We start from the raw sequence: 21,042 nt of genomic DNA, 5'->3' as shown, positions 1-21,042 counted from the left end.
TACAACTCTCTATATGCTTTATCCTTAGCCTTCGCCACCTCTCTCTTTGCCATGCGCCTCATCGCCTTATACTCATGTCTACTCGCTTCATCTCTTTGACAATCCCACTTCTTCTTCTTCTTCGCCAACCTCTTCCTCTGTATACTTTCCTGTACTTCCTCATTCCACCACCAGGTCTCCTTGTCCTCCTTCCTCTGTCCAGATGTCACACCAAGCACCTTTCTAGCAGTCTCCTTTACTAGTTCTGCTGTAGTTACCCAGCTATTCGGTAACTCTTCATTGCCTCCCAGTGCTTGTCTTAGCTCTTCCCTGAACTCCACCTCACAATCACCCTTTTTTAACTTCCACCATTTAATTCTTGACACTGCTTTCACACTCCTCCTCTGCTTCTTGATCACCAACATCATCCTGCAGACCACCATTCTATGCTGCTTAACTACACTTTCCCCAGTCACCACTTTACAGTCTCCAATCTCCTTCAGACTGGCCCTCCTACATAGGATATAATCCACCTGTGTGCATCTTCCTCTACTCTTGTACATCACCCTATGCTCCTCCCTCTTCTTAAAATACGTATTCACCACAGCCATGTCCATCCTTTTCGCAAAATCCACAATCATCTGACCTTCTTCATTCCTCTCCTTAACACCATACCTACCCATCACTTCCTCATCCCCTCTGTTCACTTCACCAACATGCCCATTGAAGGCCGCTCCAATCACTAGTCTCTTACCCTTGGGTACACTCACCACCACTTCATCCAACTCACTCCAAAATTTTTCTTTCTCATCCATCGCACACCCAACTTGTGGAGCATATGCACTAACAAAATTCATCATTACACCATCAGTTTCAAGCTTCATAAACATCACTCTATCAGACACTCTCTTCACCTCCAAAACACTCTTGGCATACTGTTCCGTTAGGATAACCCCTACCCCATTTCTTCTGCCATTCACACCATGATAGAACAATTTGAACCTGCCTCCTATACACTTGGCCTTACTTCCCTTCTATCTGGTCTCTTGCATGCACAATATGTCAACCTTCCTTCTCTCCATCATATCAGCTTGCTCTCTCCATATACCAGTCATACTGCCAACATTCAAAGTTCCTACCCTCAGTACTACACTCCTAACCTTCCCCCTCTCTTCCTGCCTTCGGGCATGCCTTCCCCCTCTTCTTCTTCTTTGGCCAACAGTAGCCCAATTTCCGCCAGCACCCTGTTGGCTAACAGTACTGGTGGCGGTCGTTGTTAACCCGGGCCTCGACCGATCCGGTATGTAATTATGAAAAGTTCTCCACATCAGTAATTTTTGGCAGAGGTTTTACGCCGGATGCCCTTCCTGATGCAACCCTCCCCATTTATCCGGGCTTGGGACCGGCAAAAAGAAATGCACTGGCTTGTGCATCCCCAGTGGCTGGGTTTGGAGGTATAACCTTGTATATATATTTAATTGCTTCCCATTAGGGGGGCACCTGACATCTGGGGCAAGAAAAACTGATGTAATGGCATCTGCTGCATGCTTTATACCCCTGACTACCTGACGTCATGGAAGATGAGACAGCAACCAATGCAGGACCCAAAACTTTGATAATCAGGCCAACTGAGGGCTACTGCAAGCAGATAATCCAAATGTGATGACTGCAACAGTGAATACACTTGAACATCTACATTTATGGTAAGTGTACAAAACTGTACTTTGTGGGGGCCTTTGGTGCTATAACAGAACAAATCTCTAAAATTCTAGTGCTCATTTTGTTTCATGAGGACCGTGGGACTTAGGACTGATTTTTAGGTAACTGTCAGGCTAGGTTTTGATGCAGGTAATGCACCATCAGGATTTAAGTTGCTTTACTGTTGGCATGCTAATTGTATCATTTCCTGTCTAGAGATGAATGTAAGACAAATGGTACTTCATAGAAAACTTACAGCTTTCCCTTGAAAAAGTAACATGGAAATATAGCCATGGTGCAATGTGTGTTCTTCTACAGGGATATTTAATTTACTTTTAATATTTCTTTGTTGTTTTTTCAGGGTATCTTGAAGAGAGTTTTGTCAAATCAGGAGTTTTCAGTGTGTCAGAGCTGGTGCGGGTATCTCGAAGTAAGTGACAGTAGTTGATACTTATGTTTATAATCTATGTCATGCCGTAGGTGTTTTGTTAATTCCATTCCCACTCAGATGTTTCCTCTACAACAAAGTACTGTGAAGTAGGAGAGGAAGCGGAGCAAAGCTGAGCGGGTCTTTAGTTTTCTGACACCCCACATGTCAAGTTCCTGTTGATTAGTTCTACCTTTATCCTTGATAACATTTCCTCCCAAGTGGCAAGAAAATATAGAAACATAACAAAGAAATTAAGTAGAATGAACTCCAAATGACCATATGTTCCAGTAACAAAGTACTCTGGAATGAGTAAGCTTGTTCAGTAAGGAATTTCACAAAATGTAGTTTAAATTCGTCCATTGTAGTCTAAAATTACAGTGATGGAAAATCTGAAGATATGTGCTTTGCAGAGTTGTCTTTAGATGAGGAAGAAAGTAAGTCTCTGGGAAAGACAACAACTGCAATTTTAACAAAGGCTGTGGGGTATGTATAAGGGTTATGCTGCACATTACAATTATGTCATAAGATCCTAACCACTTTTATTTCATGCCACAAATTAGTGTTCATATTAGGTTAACAAGCAGAACCAGCTATACATAAAACTGGGATCGGGCTACACCCTTTTCCACATAATTAGTATGGTGTTCTGTCGTAATGTTCAGGATTCCATTTTTTGAAACACTTACGAGGAGTAAAATATTGTATCTGTGGTGTTGAAAACATTCTTTGTTTCTCTTTGCTTTTTATTGTAACTTATCCTTATTCAATTCCTTGAAAAGTACTTATGTCAGGTCTAATTTCTATGAAATGTGTATTCATGTTGAGAATTTGCTAGATGAGCTGTATACCTCATGATGTGTGAATCACTGTAGCTAACACTACAGCTAGCTCATTAGCATTAAAAGGCATAAAGATGCAGACCCCATATATGATATCCCTTTTTAAAAGTTAGAAAAGTCCGGGGAGAAAAGTTCCACATTGACATGGGTTGGTGCAGTTTAAGTTATTATAAGCCAAATGCAAAAGAATTACATTAACTAAGTAAAAATTCAGCATCGGCTCATACAGTGTGAACCTTTACATACATATACATACATACTGCAAACATTTAGACAGCTGTATTTGCAGTATGTATGTCTTCTTTTACTCAGTCCCATTAGTCCAACCAAGGCCTAAACAACATGTCCTACATGAACCGACCTAAAGCCCTTTCATTTTACGCAGTATCGTATGGACTGTTTAGGACACTATTAGGATTATTAGGACCATATTAGTACATTATACCATAACAGCTATATATACATGTGTGTTTATGTTTGTGTGTCTGTGTGCACATAGACGTGTGTATGTGTGTGTGTGTGTGTGTGTGCATGTACATATATATATATATATATATATATATATATATATATATATATATATATGTATATGGGTCCACTTTTATATCTTAATATTTTGAGACCAGAATGTCGAAAGTGCAGTTTTTCGAAACTGCACTTTGTCGAATCTGAATTTCTAGAATGCAATTTAGGTATAGTCTGGTATGTGCGTTATTGTGAACTGTCTCTTTAAGGGTGTTGTGTTATGGCGGTCGATGTTCGTTTATGTACAGAGATTCAGGTAGGTGTTTAATTTTGTAGGGTTTTGGGTAGAAATCTGTTTTTAGTTCTGTGGGGAGTTTTAGGGGTAGGTTGGGTACGTAGTTTAGAATGTATGTGTGTGGGTGTTGTATGTGGTGATTTTAGTAAATGTGTAGTGTGTGTGGGTGTTATTAGTGAGTGTAAATATGACTGCAATGGGAGTGTAGGGCAGGTAATAGTACATTTGTGTTTATTTTTTTTAAGTTAGTGTGACCTCGTAGTTGGTATATAGAAGTAGCGGGGGGGGGGGCAGCCCGCATACTGCAAAAACGTATGGCAATGTTAGTTTCTTTGAGTTATGTGGTCTATTTATGTTTATTTGGGGGCAGGATTGGATTTTATTCATGTTTACGATATTTTCAGTTTCGTTGTTTTGTAGTTTTGGTTTTGCGTGGTGTCAACATTCTGGTCTCAAAATACTGAAATTCGAGATTTCAGTATTTCGAGATTTAGAAGTGGACCCATAGACATGTACTGGTTGATAATTATATATTACCCCTGATGAGAATAACTGGGATCATACCGTAGATAATATGAGGGGACCCATGCATGGGATAAAGCATTTAGGAACTACCTCTGTCCATTAGTAGCACAGAGGGCAGTCCTGGGGTAAATTTTTTGTTTCCCATCAATAGATCTAAGTTGTGCTTGAAAATACACAGGGATAAACTTTGCTTTATGTGGATGGGCAGTCTGTTCTACAGTAGCGGTATCCTTTGCAAAATACATCTGTCCCTCCAAACCATTCTGTTTATGTTACAGAAGAGGTTTAGATCCCTAGACTGAGTATTTCTGATGCCATTTGACTTGCTGCTGTGCTGTAAATCCATCAGTAATGGTTCGGAGGATGCCTTATATGCCAGACACAGATCACCTCTTAGCAGTCTGTAGGATACCTAGTATTGTGACAAGTTTTGAGTCGGTCTATGTAGGACATGGTGTTTAAGCCTTTTATCCTTTTAGTAAGGTATCTTTGTGGACATTCCAGTTGCTGCATGTGTATAGATAGTTACATGCCAAAGGGGGATTCATATTCAGTGGCTGACTTAATGAGGATGCGTAAAGGGGGACAGTGACATCCCTAGATCTAAACACAATCCCTTTATTTATAAGCTGTGCAATATAGAAGGACTTTTTTACAACAGTAGACACGTGTTGGTCAAAACTTAGGTCTCTGTCCAGATAAGTTCCCAAATCCTAAACTGTTGGGTCAATTCTTAGAGGGCATATTGTCAGTGTGGTAGTTCCTTGTGGGAGTTGACTTCTCAAGGGATTCAGTAATGCATTTTTTTGGCATTTAGCTTCAGACCATGATTTTGGCACTGGTTATTTATTTGAGACAACCCTTTCTGTTGGCTGGCTAAGTAATTTGGGTATCAAGTGACTGCTACTAGGTTGCAGTCATCTGCAAACATCGTTACCAGAGTCCTTTGGTATTTGCTTTTATTTCAGAAAAGAAGATGGCAAATAGTAGAGGTCCCAGCACAGAACCTTAGGTGACTCCACTGGTGACTGGTCTCTTTGTGGAGGTAAATTTCCCTGTTTTGATTATCTGAGTCCTATCTGTGTGCCAGTTGGCAATCCAGCAGGTGACATAGGGGTTTATTTCCAGTTTATTTAGTTTTTCTACTATGCCTGAGTGGGAAATTTTGTCAGATGCTTTATATGGTGTATGCCATTTTGCCTTCCTCCATTGCTTTGGTGACAATCTACCAATTTGAATAAGCATGCCCTTGACGAATCCAAACACAGATGTGTTTAGTGTTTGCAGGTTTGGTATGTCCTGACTGATTAATTCCATGTCTTTACATATGAGGCTGGTTAGACTTATGAGTCCATAATTGTGTGAGTCTGTGGAAGGTCTTCCCTTGTATAGGGAAACGACTGCAGTTGTTTTCCATTCGCTTGATACAAAACCTATATGGAGGCTAAGATTCAACAATGTCAGGGTTGTGGCTAAATCGTGCTTCATGCTATTTTAGATGCATCCAGGGATAGTGTCAGGACCCATCAATGCAGTAGTTTTAGTTTTTGATAGCACTTTATGTATGTATGTATGTATGTGTGTGTATGTGTATATATATATATATATATATGTGTGTGTGTGTGTGTGTCTGTGTGTGTGTATGTATATAAGAGAGAGAGAGACATTTTTGTATTTATTTATTTATTTGTCTTTGGTTACTGAGAAAATCTGACTGGGTAATACCCATTTTCAGCTGAGGCCCAAGGAGAAAAGCTCCATTTGTTTACATTGCATTATACAAAGTTCCAGTCAAACACAGAGTAATTACATTTGTATTTACATTTGTACACAAACAGTAGTTACATTTATTTATTTATTATTTATTTTATTTATTTATTGCAGTTGGTTTACCAGGATAGTCCATTGGGCCATAAAGAACCCGTTTTCAATGGAGTCCTGGGGAGAAAAGCTCCAAAAAGAAATCAAAATGTACATTCAACATTTGACAGTGACAATCTAGGTACAGAGAGTTGTTAGTACAATATAGGCAGAATAAAAGTAAAACTAATCAGATATAGAATAGCAGTCATAACAGTTAATACAATGAGAAGAAACATGCTAGTAATAGAACAAATGAAAACATTAATACAGATTAGAGAACAAGCATAGTAGCTAAATAAAGTAGGATATGATATTGAAGGACATTAAGTAGAGTTAGTTATGTGGGGTGGGAGCAAGAGCATTCCCACTGTGATGCTAGGTGTAAGAAAAGAGACTTTTTGAAGGTAGAGTGGTTAGAGGTGGTGCGGATGCTTGGTGGTAGGGAGTTCCAGAGGCGAGCGAGGCTGAAGGAAAGAAGGTTTTTGCCTGGGGGATGAGTAGGTTTATGCACTTCTAGCAGATTTTGATTATTAGACCTTAGAACTCTGTTAGGTAGGTGCATTTTAAAGGTGGAGGAAAGGGAGGGACAGAGGGAGAGGTTTAGAATAAGCTTATGGGCTAGAGTTAGTTGAGTGTAAGTTAGTTGATTGGGAAGTTCTAGCCATTTTAGTTTTTTATACATTCTATTTACATTTGTACATAAACAGTAGTTACATTTATACATTCTAAGATTTTACAGAGTTGGAAGTTTTTAAAGAGAAAGCACACGTGCAACTTAGAGGTTGAGAGTATTATGTTTAAGGAGAGCATCTGAATAGTATTATACAATGTACATGTTTTAAGCCTGTGATGAGCATGGAGAGGACCAGGATTGGTTAAAATATTTAAGCAGTAGTTTAAAACTAATGAGTTTGTTGGTAAGTTTTATCTGCATGGGGATACTATTCCAGAGTTTAGCAACGTACTGGGGTAGAGTGAGTCTCCTGAAACATTATTTGACTTATTTGTAAGTAATAAGAATTTCTTACTAGAATGAAGCTATTTCATTGAAACAGGAGGCAATCTTCTTTCTTTGAGTATTGTTTAAGTTTGTTAGGATAGGAGCAGCGTATAAGAGTCGGCAGTAAGAAGTTGGTGGCAAGAGTTTTTGTTGCAGCATTTGTAAGAAATCAGTTGATCCTATAAAGGGAGCCTAGTTTCTTGTTTATAGATTTAATGGTGTGCAGTATATGGTGGTCATTTAGAAATTGTCATCTATTATAACTCCTAGAAGTTTACTGTGAGCTACAGTTTCAGTGACAGTATTATGTGCTGACTTTATGGTAAAAGATTGCTTTTGATTTTGGCAACTTTTTGAGGTGAAAATCATTAGCTTAGTTTTCTTGGAATTGAGTAGGAGGTTCGATTCTTTGAGCCAGGTTTCTACAGAGGAAACAGATTTTTGGGTAATGTCTTGGAGCTTATTTATTGTTGAAGCTGTACATATTAATGTTGCGTCATCTAAATACTGAACTAAAGCATGGTGAGTGGAGGTGTGGAAGTCATTAATAAATATATTAAATAGTAGAGGACCCTGGCTAGACCCCTGAGGGACACCTATAGTAAATGGTTGAAAGGAATTGAAAGGATGAGCAGGTACGTTTCCATTTAGCAGCTCGATGCCTTCCAGATAGGTAACTAAGGAACTACAACAAGTGTATTGTGAAAGTCCTATTGAGGAGAGTCGAACTAGCAGCTTCTGGTAAGAGACCGTATTAAATGCCTTTGGCAAGTCTAGGAACATGATGGACACAAGCAGGCTGTTGTTTTTATGTTGGTTTATATATTGGTATAATGTAGTAGAGCAGTAGTCGTGCTGTGCCGGGGCCTAAAGCCATGCTGTGTTTCTGAGAGTAGGGTATTTGAGGTTAGGTATTGAATCCGCTGCATACGGATACATTTCTGTAATATTTTGGAAAGGGGGAAGAGAATCTCTACCAGTCTGTAGATGGTCTTCATGTTTCACTGTTGCAGTCATCACATTTTGGTTATCCCTGCCAGGGTAGCCCTCAGCCAGCCCGAATACCAGAGGCTTAGTATTTCTGCGTCGACTGCTGTCGCTTCTGGACTGGTGTCAGGTCATCAGTAGTATAAAGTAAGGCAGTCGATGCCATTACATCAGTCTTTCTTGCCGAGGAGTCTGAAGCAGAAGCAGTTCTCATGAGTGCCGGTCGGCCACTACCTGAGTTTCATGTTCCAAATTGAAGCTGAAGTCTTCTAAATCTAAGTACCACGTTGGGGATCCTTTTTTCTTGCTCTTGCTCTAACCAATGTCAGAAAAAATTAACAATTGTCTCACCTGTTGAAAGCAAATACCACACCGAGACTTTCATTCTTCCTGCGTCACTTGCCTAGGCCCAGAACTATGCATCGTCGGGCCCTTATTGTAGCTAGATATTTTTGCTCACAGTCCTCTAATTCCAATATGGCTTCGGTAAGCCATCCGACAACAGATCTTCTGAAAAAACGGAAAGATAAAGAGAGACAGACTGCACAGGTCCAAACCTACTGACAACGCTTCCGTTAAGCTAGTCATCAGTTTTCCGGTCCTCAGTGAGGCACTTTCACAGCCCCTGATGCCCATTTCTGTGGTTTCGCAGGCCGCTGCCGAGACCCTTTTGGAGTCCGGTATGCCACAAAACTCTTCTTCGACTAAGGATCCTGCGGTTGTCTCTATCTTGAGCAGGCACCGGCTTCCACGGAAGTACTTTGCACTACCGATTCTCGACACAAACCAGCGACTTTTTTCACATCTTCCATTCTTTCGAAAACTAATGAGTTTCTAAGGCCCATGGTACGAACTACACCCAAGAAACCGATGACCCAATCTCAGGCACCTGCTTCCTTGCCTTAGTCTCAAATGCTTAAAATGACAGAAGATCTTATAATGCTGATCAGGGGAAGCCAAGCTACCCCTTCCAAAAGAGATCTGTCCCCAGTAGTTTTATCTGAACAGGAGTCTGATGACTTTGATGCATCTGAATATGAAGACATGCAACCCCTCTCTGCTTATGAGGATTCTGATGCAGAGGAATCCATTCCTTCAGCATCTTCACCTGAGGACTTTTCCTTTGGGGAAACCCTTCATACTTTAAGGGAGCATTTCCAGTGGGAATGTCAAGACTACCCTCAGTCTAAAAAGAAACTCGGAGAATTCTTAGATCTTCCACAGCACAGACCCCTGGGCATTCCTCCTGTCCTGGATGTTGTGGATGATGTTTTCATGGAATCTAGTTTGACTCCTGACACCCTCCCTCCTGCTCCCAGGAAACCCGATAGATATTAGAGTCTCTGACTCACACAAATTTCTTTTCAAAAATTCAAGTACTGACCCTGAGGTTATTTCTCAAGAGCCTAAAGGAATTAAAGCAACTTCCGTTAAGACTCCCACCCCCTGAGATAGGGATTCCCGAGCACTAGACAAATGGGGTAAAAAAGTATACACCTCTCATACTCTTGCTATCAGAGCACTAAATTGTCAGTTCTGTATGCTAAAATTTCAGCAACTTACCATGGAACTCCTCAAACAAAAAATATAATTCTTTCCTGCTTGTGCAGGAAAATAAAGGGTTACAAGAGTTAATGCATTCTGCAAGTCAAGTAACTAAGCACACCTTACACTGTGGTTTTGATGCCCTAGAAGCTTCTTGTAGGGCAGCAGTCACCGGTTCTGTACTTAGAAGGCATGCGTGGCTTAAAGAACAACCCTTGCCAGACCATGTCTGATCTAAATTATTGGATGCACCCTTGCACAAAGACAACTTATTTGGCACCAAGGCAGAGAAGGTCTTAAAAGATGGAAGAAAAAGCTAAATCAATGCAGACAGTTAAGGACTTACTACAGGTCCAGCCACCCAGGTTCAGTAGGCATTGCCCCTCCAAGCACCGGTCCTTTCCTGCCCCCTCCAGGTCAGTTCAGCCCAGACCCCGGGGAAGCAGACCCTCCCAGACAACAGCCACAGGGAAAGCAGAGATCAAAGCACTGGAGTTCCTCCACTTCAAACCAGGGAGTACAAAGCCACCCCCTCATGGTAAGAACTCAGTGACTCTCCACTTCCACCGCTGCCCTCTGCCCACCTGCACTTGCCCCTAGAAGGAAAATTCTCCTTCCATGCAAGCACCTGGGCCACCATTACCAACGACCGTTGGGTCCTGAACGTAGTGTCCCAGGGATACAAATTTTCTTTCCACACTTTCTCAACCCCAAAAGTGTTCCCAGATCTTCCTCCAAACCAGTGGGCAGAGGCCAAAATGCGAATCCTTTCCCTGATCTCTATGAGGGCAATAAAGCACGTTCCTGCAGAACAGATAGGCCAACGTTTCTACTCCAGGTTCTTCCTGGTACCCAGAAAAGAGGGCACCTGGCGGCCCATCTTCGATCTATCCATTCTAAACACCTTCCTGGTGATACCAAAATTCAAAATGCTTACCCTCCAGCAACTACTACCTATGCTCTCCAAGAATGCTTGACTAGCCACCCTAGACCTAAAAGAGGCCTATTTTCACATCCCAGTCAGGGAATCATGCAGGAAATATCTACGTTTCAGGGCAGGATCTCTGCACTTTCAGTTCTCTGCGCTTCCCTCTGGCTTATCTACTGCTTCCAGAGTTTTCACAAAATGTCTGGCTCCCGCCATTGCTTTTTGCAGACAAATTTACCCATACTTAGATGACTGCCTAATTCAGGCAGACAGTCAGGAAAAGCTGCTGAAGCACCTGGCCTTTGTAAAGTCCCTACTGTCCTCCCTAAGGTACACTATCAATGAAAAGAAATCTAAACTAGTACCCACCCAAAGGATTATATTCCTGGGAGCAAGCCTGGACACAGCATTCCAGATGGCATTTCTTACACCAGAAAAGCAAACTTACCTGACAGCCTACTTCTCTCAACTAGCCACCAGACCCCAGTTATCCACAAGGAAATCCTGCAAGCTCTGGGGTTCATGGCATCTTGCATTCTACTCATTCCATATGCCAGACTGCATATGAGGAAACTTCAATGGTACCTAAAAAGCCATTGGTGTCAACACTCTCAAGACCTGGAAACACTTATACCAATGATACCTTGTCTAAGGAAAGACTTTTTTGGTGGGCAGTAGCATGCCCCCACAACAAGAGACTACCTTTCTCACCACCCTCCGCCACCCAGACCCTCACCACAGATGCATCTAGACTATGCCTGGTGTGAACACCTGGACAGCAGGTGCATACAGGGCCAATGGAGCTCTCAGCAAATACATCTGCGCATCAACCAAAAAGAGATGTCAGCTGTCCAGCACACATTGACAGCTTTCAGGCCCCTTCTCAACCCAGGGGCTCTCCTGATCAAAACAGACATCACCACTGTGATGCGGTATATCAACAAGCAGGGAGGGACTCACTCCTATCCTCTGTGCAGGCTCGCCATGACCCTTTGTCACACAGCCTCAGCCATGCAGCTATGCCTGTTAGCACAATTCTTGCCAGGCCCTCTAAACTCTCTGGCAGACAACTTAAGCAGAAATCTTCTGGACCCACACAAGTGGCAGCTAGACCAAAGAACCTTCACCCTAATAACTCAGAAATGGGGCACCCCGAACGTTGACTTCTTCGCTTTCCACTCCAACCATCAGCTCAGCAAGTTCTGGACCAGGGAGCCTCACTGCAGGACCTGGAAAGTGGATGCCCTATCCTTCCCCTGGGTCAACCTCTGTCTATGCATTTCCCCCACTACCTCTCATTACCAGGGTACTGCTCAAACTAAGGGAGGAAAAACCGAGGACAATTCTGATTGCTCCAGACTGGCCTTGCCAGCACTGGTACCCACTGCTGCGCAGCCTGTCCCCACTGCCACCATGGCATCTCCCTCAGACCCCAAACCTCCTGACCCAAACAGAAGGAGAATTCATGCATCCTCAATTGCAGACCCTCCATTTGGCAGCCTGGCATATTTCCTGACCACTGATCAAGCTGCCAATCTCAGTAAACAGGTTCTAGATGTTATACGTGAGGCTAGATGCCCTAGCACTAGAAAGTCTTATGCTGACAAATGGGAAAAGGTTCTGCACCTGGATGCAGGCTAAGGGAAACCATACATCACAGGCCTCCCTACCTTTCATCCTGGATTACTTAGCTGAACTGCTACATAGTGGTCTCTCCTTTTCCTCTATTAAAATTCATATCTCTGCTATCTCTGCTCATTTCAACACTGAGCACCCACTTTCCTCACACCCTGTCATCAAACAGCTCCTATGAGGGGCTAGCAACTTGAGACCACCCAAAAGAGCACCTTCCCCAGCTTGGGACTTAAACTTTGTGTTGGAAAATCTCACCCTGCCCCCGTTTGAACCAGCATCTTCAGCAGAGTTAAAAGTTTCTCTCCTGGAAGACAGCCTTGCTTCTGGCCATCACTACAGCCAGAAGAGTATCAGAGCTACAAGCACTCATGGCTGTAGAGCCCTTCATCATCTTCCATGCTGACAGGGTGTCCCTCAGGACTAACCTATCCTTTATGTCCAAAGTGGTGTCCAGTGTGGCTCTCAACCAATCCATTCATTTGCCCACCTTTTTCCCTAACCCACAAAACAAGGGGGAAAGGATCCTGCACTCTCTAGATGTGCACAGACAGCTCAAATTCTGTCTAGACAGGACTAAATCATTCAGAAAGACTGATCAATTGCTAGTCAGCTTTGCTGCAGGGGCAGAGGGCAAAGCCATATCCAAACAAACCATTTCCAAATGGATAGCACACTGCATATTAGGAAGGAGAGAGTAAAAGCTGACCAGCAGGATGTGAGTGGAAGAGGGTTTACAGACTATAAGGCTATTGCATACAAACTAGGACACTGAAGCACTTGTCTTCAGACTAGTCAATATGCAGGGTAAAATATATGCACAAGACTGGATGCTTCTAACACTTACTTATAGCACAAGACCAGAAGTGGTACACAGTTTGTCCTAGTTAAATGGTGGTTGGATTGAAAGGACTGACTGGATGTGACCGCTGTGTGTAAACTTGAGTTTCTAGTGAATCTGTTGAAAAAAAAATGTGTTCAGGGTTTTGTAGAAATCCAATTAAATTATTATGGGATGAACTATTTGCAACGGAACACTGCCACCAGTAAATGCAGTGAAACTGTAAGTGGTTTCTTAATATTTACAGAAATTAAGTTCTGTAATACAGTTGCTGTGGTGGTGACTTGGCTTGCCACCGTAACCAACACATTCTCAGAAGGAAACAAACAGTACTATTTTGTTAACAGCCTTACAAATTAAGGACATTAATGTTTCAAAAGTCAGCTTTTTAACACCAGAACAACAAAGGAACTCTGAACAATTAAGGATAAGGCAGGAAGTGTTTGCAAAAATAGCCCCAAACCTCACAAGCACTTTAAACAGAAGATTAAACAAGCACTTACTTTAACTTATATTCCAACCAACTATTTTTTGACAGTGAAAGGACTAGATAGTGCTATGAGATCACTACAGTTTAGATGACCTTTCTAGCTTATTTAACAGCAGTTGTAAAGAGTCCTTCTGAAACAGTGGAATTATGATGACAGATATTGGGCACCATTACAATTGCTGACACAAATCAGCTAATGTACAAACAGTGGTTATATGTCACACTTAGAAGGTACAAGTGTAGGCAAACATTAGCTTCAACAACAGTGGCTACAAAGCACCAGTTCGATAAACAAAAATCAGTTGGTAAAGTATAATTATAAACTTCAAACATTCAGTTCTCTCTTATCACTTACCCAGTAGCTCCCTTGCACCCTACTAGAGAGAGAGAGGGAAGAACGGATGGAATGATGGGAGAGCATGGAGAGAGTGAGGTATAAAGCACAAAAGTGGGTGGAGCAGTAGAAAGAAGACACGTGTACATTACCCCAGAAACAAGCAACAGAGTCTATATAATTAGTCTTGGTTACCCTCCACAATGTTCAGCAAAACAATTAGAATGCAGTAGTTCAGCTCTGGAAAAACACCGGCTGAGAACTCAAAAGTGGTTACACAAGGTTATAAGGTTTATTTATATATATATATATATATATATATATATATATATATATATATGTGTGTGTGTGTGTGTATATATATATATATATATATATATATATATATATACACACACACACACACACACACATATATATATATATATATATATATATATATATATATATATATACAGGATTCTACCCCCTGGCTGCTCTGTGTACCTGGCCCTAGACTCCTTGTTTATTTGTCCACTACCTTGGAGCAATAAAGTGAGACCTACCTAGCTGGCAAAAGGACCTGTGCAATCTACCCTTACAAAGGATACTTAATGGAAAGTCTCTCACCATCCTGTAAAAGATCCCCGTTACCTAAAGAGGCAAGAAAGTACCTGCTGTCTAAACCTGAACACTAGCCTAACAATTTGTATATACTTTCTAGCACGCTACATAGCCAGGATACCTAGCAGCCATACCCTCCCTCTACCCCTAAAGGTTTTCTCTTTTACCTATCCTATCACTCTACCCCTTACACCATCTATTTATTTCTGTCCTTGTACTGTCTCCAGCAACTGTTTCTTGAGCTCCGTATACCTTCTACCGACCTTCTCTGCTCACCAGCTTCAGCTGAAATTTCATCATTTGCCCACTAGATGGCACCATAACCTAGGCTGATTCCTAGCATTGTTTGCCCTCACTTTAACTGGTGTAAGGCTCAGACCCTAGACTAATTTAGGATAGCCTTAGTTTCTTTTTTCCTGCACAGTCTAAGAAGCTCTTTCCTATCTTGCTATTATCACTCTGACTGAGACTCCCTCCCAATACCTGATACCCATCTCTCTACTGTCCCTTACCTTGCACTTCCCAGCTTCTACCCCTCAATACTTACCTGTATCTACTGTACTTTTCCTCAGAATTCACCTGCACACAGATAGGTTTTTCTGCTAGTCCTTAGCCACCTGTTTCTTCCCTACTCTGTTCGCCCTGCGGTCTCACTCCGCTCCCCTACCCTACCCCCAGTTCCCACACACCCCCAGTGCTCCTACATTTATACCTCATAAGACACTCCCCTTCCCATAACTATCCAATTACCCATAACCTTTAACTAAACCCTAGATAAAGATACTCCCTTACACACATTCCCCTCCCCACTACTTCTACTTCCATACTATCTCTATCCTTCCTGGCTTTCTTATCTATCCTATTACTACTTTACTTACATCTCTCCCCATTCCACCATGCTTACATCACATCAGCCTAAACTTAAATACTTATTCCTCTCTCTTACATCAACACACATACTACTCATACCACTCATACTTACATGGTATGAAAACTCACACATCACTGCACCCCTTCATCCTTTAAAACAAACATTACCTACCAATCTACCAACTAGCCACAACCATGCAAACATCATCTCTACCTCAACCTACCTCTCCCTAAAGTATCATAGGCTAGCCCACATTAGTCTCCAACAAACCAAAAGAACACTATATACTCTCTTCAAACTCCTGAAACTCTCACATACATTACAACAACACCCTCTTCTTCATGGGGATATCAACCCCAAACCCAGGACCTAACGATACCCTACTAAACCCCCAACAGCCCCAAACCACCACTCATTCAACCCTGTCCAAAACTACTAACTCCTTATTGATAGCCCATCTTAATATACAGAGCTTAAAAATTAAAATTAGCCAACTGCATATGCTACTGGACATACATTCCTTTGATGTCCTTTGCCTAATAGAAACCTGGCTCAAACCAGGAACAAAAGATAATGAAGTCGTCCCACCAGGATATAATATAATAAGGGCTGACCGAACTACAAAAAAAGGTGGAGGTGTAGCAGTTTTATATAAATCTAATCTAAATTTGTCTCTAGTAGACTTACAACTACCATTAGATAATCACACAGAAATCCTTGTCTTTAAACTCCAGCTCAGTTTTAGCAAAGCTATCTATATAATATGCTCCTACCTACCTCCAGGCAATAATAACAACACCCTGGAAAATATCCTATGCTTCCTCTCATCCTCCCTCCCTCAAGAAACTCTAATACTTGGAGACTTCAATATAGACTGGAACTGTTGTACTTCCAATCAATCTTCAATCCATATAAACTTGTATGGCTTTTCTCAATTTATCACCACCCCTACAAGAATCCATAAGCCTACTAACAAAGAGAGTACATTAGATTGGATCCTAGTAAGAAACCATCCCCTCACTTATACTGCAGACACCCTACCTGACAAAATTAGTGACCATTCACTCACCTATATCATTAGACATAAAACCTTCTTCCCTAAACAACCTATCTTTAAAACTATACAAAACAAAAAAGCACTTTAATGCTGTAAGTTTCCAAGCTGAGCTACAAGCCTGTGATTGGTCTCCCTTAAAAGAACGCTCCATTGATGTATCCTATTTTAACTCTAAATTCCTACAAATACTGGAATACCACGCCCCTAGTCGATCCATAAGAACCAGAAGTAAAGCAGCACCATGGTTCTCTAAAGAAACAAGGCAAAAAATCCTAGTAAGAAATAAGATCTGGTCTAAATGGAGATGTACTAAGAGCCCAGCTGATCACCAGAACTATAAACAGCATAGAAACACCACAAAGAAAGCTGTACTCCTTGATAAAAAAAAAAAACTACTACCTTGAACTCCAAGACAGGCATCAGCAAACCCTCCCAAACATTTTGGACTGCTATTAACAACCTTCTACACCCAGGACACTCCAAGACTCCAACTCCTACAGCACTTTCCCTAAGTACATCTAAGGAGATTGCTGACACCTTCAGTACCTCCTTTACTGAAACTGTACAGTCTCTCACAAATTCCTTACCTCTTGTTACCACAAACCTCCCATTCTCCATGACTAGCAAACCCCCTACCTTTCAACTAAATCCAGTCTCTACATCTTTCATCCACACCTTACTAACAAAACTTAAACCATGTAACCCATCCACTGATCTCCTGCCAGCGGAATACCTATAAATTGCAGCTAAAGTTCTCTCCTATCCTATTTCCATACTAATCAATAGAACTATTACTGAAAGTTATATCGCATCTCTCTGGAAAATCTCACACATAATTCCTCTTCATAAGGGTGGTAACTCAACCGAAATATCTAACTATCGCCCCATAGCCCTGCTTTCCCCTCTAGCCAAAATAATGGAAAAATGTATACACCACCAACTACTTGATCACCTTCTCCTACATAACCTTCTAGCAGACTGTCAGCATGGTTTTAGGCCACACCACAGTAGTACTACTGCCCTACTATCCTTCACTGATTGTATCAACAAGCATCGTAACAATAATAGGCTCTCTATTGCTTTGTTTATAGACCTGTCAAAAGCCTTTGATATGGTGAACCATCAATTACTACTACAAATATTAGAACAATACTCACTCAACACAAAGGCACTACAGTGGTTCAAGTCCTACCTAGAAAACAGACAGCAAGCTGTTCTCTGGGACAACAACCTCTCTACTCTTCTTCCTATTACTCTTGGGGTCCCACAAGGCTCCATCCTGGGACCTCTCCTCTTCTCTATCTTTATCAACAACCTACAGCTAAATATTCCACAATCTACCTGCATACAATATGCAGATGATTCCACATTAGTGTGTTCTGCCACCTCAGCATCTGAGCTCCAATCTATCACCCAGTCAGTATTTAACTCAGTTGAAAAATGTTTTTTGCAATGTTGCCTCCTACTAAACGCCCAAAACAAAAACAAGTTACTTGTTTTTACTCCTACACAGAAGTCCCCTCCAGTAGATTTAACAGTCAAATCAAGCAATGGTACTATAATCACACCTGATCCAACCACCAAGCTCTTAGGGGTAACAATATATCACAATCTCAACTTTGACACACATATTAGCACTACAATTAAAACTGTTAACAGAAAACTGGGCTCACTTTGTAAGATAAAGTCCTTCCTCACCCCTGAAGCCAAAAAAAAAAAACATTTCCCATACTCACCTGATGTCTACTCTCCTCTATGCTTCATCTATCTGTACAGATCTTTCCAAAACTAACCTAAACAAACTAGCAACCTCCTACAACAACATTGCCAGATTTGCTACTGGTTCACCATATAGAACTCATCACTGTTTAAACCTCAAACAACTAGGGTGGCTTGAACTCCAAAACCAGCTACTATTTCAGCAACTTACAATTACCCACAAGATTCTCTTTCACACCAATAGGACTCCTATTCTTTGTAGCATTGCAACTCCTTATAGAAATCTTACTACCCTACGCTCAGCAAATAAATTACAAATATCCACCCTGAAATCCCTTAATAAAGCCGGGGACTCCCTCTTTTCAAATTCTGTGGGTAAGAGTTGGAACAAACTCCCCAGCAACCTACAACTACTTTCATCCTTATCAGTATTCAAACAGCAGCTAAAACTACACCTTAAAGAACATTGGTTATGCCCATGTACTAACCCAGATTAACACCAGCCAGCTATCATAATCCCCCCCTCTACTACCCACTAGGGCACAATCACATCTTATTCATTCATGGTCAATATTGTAGTTTTTCTTTTTTCCTTCTAACTTCATTAAACTTACTCTTCACATTTCTAAAATCCCTCACCACTTACTGATATTGTTCTGTGTCAATGTTAACTCCTATGCTACCTATGACATTTCACACTTACTGATATTCTTCTATGTCAGTGTTAATACTTATGCTACCTATGACATTTCACGCAAACCTTGTCTAACGTAACTACTAGATAGTACCCTTCACCCCTCCACACTTTTTTTTGTCCAAATATTGCCAATCATTATTCCTCTTGTATATACTGCTCATAACACTACTTATGCAACACCTTAACTTTTCCTTCTGTTTCTTACTTCTTTGCTAATCCAATCCTTCTTTGATTTTAATTTTTTCTTTACTATTTTTTTATCTTTGCTATTTGAAGCTACTTGCGTTCATTAAAAGACACCCTTTAGCTGTGAACTGCATTAATTCTTTGTAATAATTTACTGTTTACATTTTATTTTTATTTGTAGCCCTGTTACATTACCTTAATGTTGGAGCTTATCTCCCCGGGCCTCTACTGAAAATGGACATGTATCCAGTTAGACTAGCCCGGTCAACAAATGTAAAATAAAATAAATAAATAAGATAGAGTTGAGTGCTTTTGTCTGTTTAGTTTAAGACTTCTTCGCTATTAAGCCTCTGACACTGCTTGCTTCCTCTTTGAATGAAAAATTAAGAGCAACTTTATTTCCTAAATACTGAATTTTGCTGTGGTAATTTTTTTTCATTGAAATGTCTTTATTAACTGCAGTTCCACCTCTACAACAAATCTCTGAACTTCTTTTATTTATTCTTCTGTTATTGGTAGCTGTTATATTATTTAAATAATCTGTAATTCTTACTTTGCTGTTCTTCATGCATTTCTGGTATATTAAAAAAAGGTATACTCAATGTGCTTTAAAGGTTCATAGTTATTCACAGGCTTACAGACAAGGAGTCCATCACAAAGCGCAGCCACATCGGTTAATACTTCCCCACCCTCTAGAAGAGGCCAGCAGGCAGTTCCACTTCACTCTTCCCTCTCTTTGCCTTTCTCTTTCAGTGCTGGAGCCACTACCGAGACCCCCCCCCCTCACTTGGGACACAGGAGAAAATACCAACATGCACTTATGGCAGTTGATCTTATTGAAAGCAAGTAGATTGTAAGCTTGACAGCTGAACTTCTGAACTTAAGAACGTCTCCCTTGTAAAGAACAGATGTCTACTAAGTGGTTCTGTGCTTACAGTAATTTCTGACTTTTCTAAGTCTTCTGTTATCAGTCTGCTCTTTAGTAGTAAGAGTTAACTACATTTATGAATTCTTCTCCAGCAACAGGCTAGGATGCTATACACTAGATGTCTTTAGACTTTTCAGTTCATCTGCTTGTAGTTAGGGAAAAAAGTTCTGGAGCCAAAGCTTCCAATTTTCAACTAAATTTCTTTAAAGCACAATAATTTTAGGAGTACGCTGTTGGACCATGTTTCCACTGAGAATTATTCTTTTGTATTTCCAAATATAGAAACTGTAGAAAGCAAACATATTTCTTAACTTCTGCATATGAAATTCTTCAGTTCTAGCAGATATTTCTCCACTCTGGATCTGTACTATATCAGGATTCGGAATAAACAGTACACAAGTGCAGTTGATGTGGTCTAACATGCATAAGGTCTGTATTCAAACAGAATTCTAGATGAACTGTGTAACACATGAATTTCATTATCAGCAGAGTAAACCCATAGCCTTCATGTTATATGTAATAATTACTGTAAAAGGAAAGCATGCCCTGATGGTTCATTCTGAACTGTGTAGTAGTGTGTTACTTCTTACGATACACACTGCATTATATATATATTGTGGGTATTTTCTTCCCAGACATGCACTGAAATTGAACGTTCCCTGGTAGACAGCCTAGTCAGCAAAGTAAATAATTAAATGAATGCTGTTAGATAAAGGCCTTGCCTGCAGTGGTCACAGTCACTTGGAAAATTGTCAGTCATGTGTTGGTTCATCGTTTCATATTGGTGGACAGAGGCAAGCTCTGATATAAACTTGTTTCCATGACTAAGAAGATGGGATTTCATTTAAAAGAAGGGACAAGAGTGGTTTGGTGTGGCTGTGCTGTGAATATCTCTTTGCTTGTTCATTGCCATCCAGTCACTAAAGGTTGACACGTGTGTTCAATACAAAACTCATCATGCATACACTTTTAGTCAATGGTGTTGACTAAAATTGAATCCCTATGTTAAGTCAAGAGACATGCTGAAAATTCAGGATAAATGATTTATCCTTTCAGCCTTAATCCTCTGTGCTAACTGCGAAACAAAAAGTGTGTGTGTGTGTGTGTGTGTGTGTGTGTGTGTGTGTGTG

At 40.9% G+C, this 21,042-nt stretch overlaps 1 protein-coding gene across 9 annotated transcripts in view; it reads left to right on the top strand.

The window, feature by feature from the left end:
- NFIB (nuclear factor I B) overlaps positions 1–21,042 on the top strand; it is a 923,658-nt gene that overhangs the window by 570,504 nt on the left and 332,112 nt on the right. For 8 of the 9 annotated variants that reach the window (XM_044061245.1, XM_044061251.1, XM_044061249.1 and 5 more), the window contains one exon: positions 2,039–2,107. The exons of the other annotated variant lie outside the window; for it this stretch is intronic. In XM_044061245.1, the coding sequence (XP_043917180.1) occupies positions 2,039–2,107 (69 nt within the window). The remainder of the gene's footprint in view (positions 1–2,038; positions 2,108–21,042) is intronic. 9 annotated transcript variants of the gene reach the window in all.

This window comes from Protopterus annectens, chromosome 2.part0 (genome assembly GCF_019279795.1).
Source record: "Protopterus annectens isolate FY-2018-M chromosome 2.part0, PAN1.0, whole genome shotgun sequence".
Lineage (NCBI taxonomy): Eukaryota > Metazoa > Chordata > Ceratodontiformes > Protopteridae > Protopterus > Protopterus annectens.
Note: the sequence above shows the minus strand (reverse complement) of the source record. Positions and strands in the feature narration are given on the sequence as shown.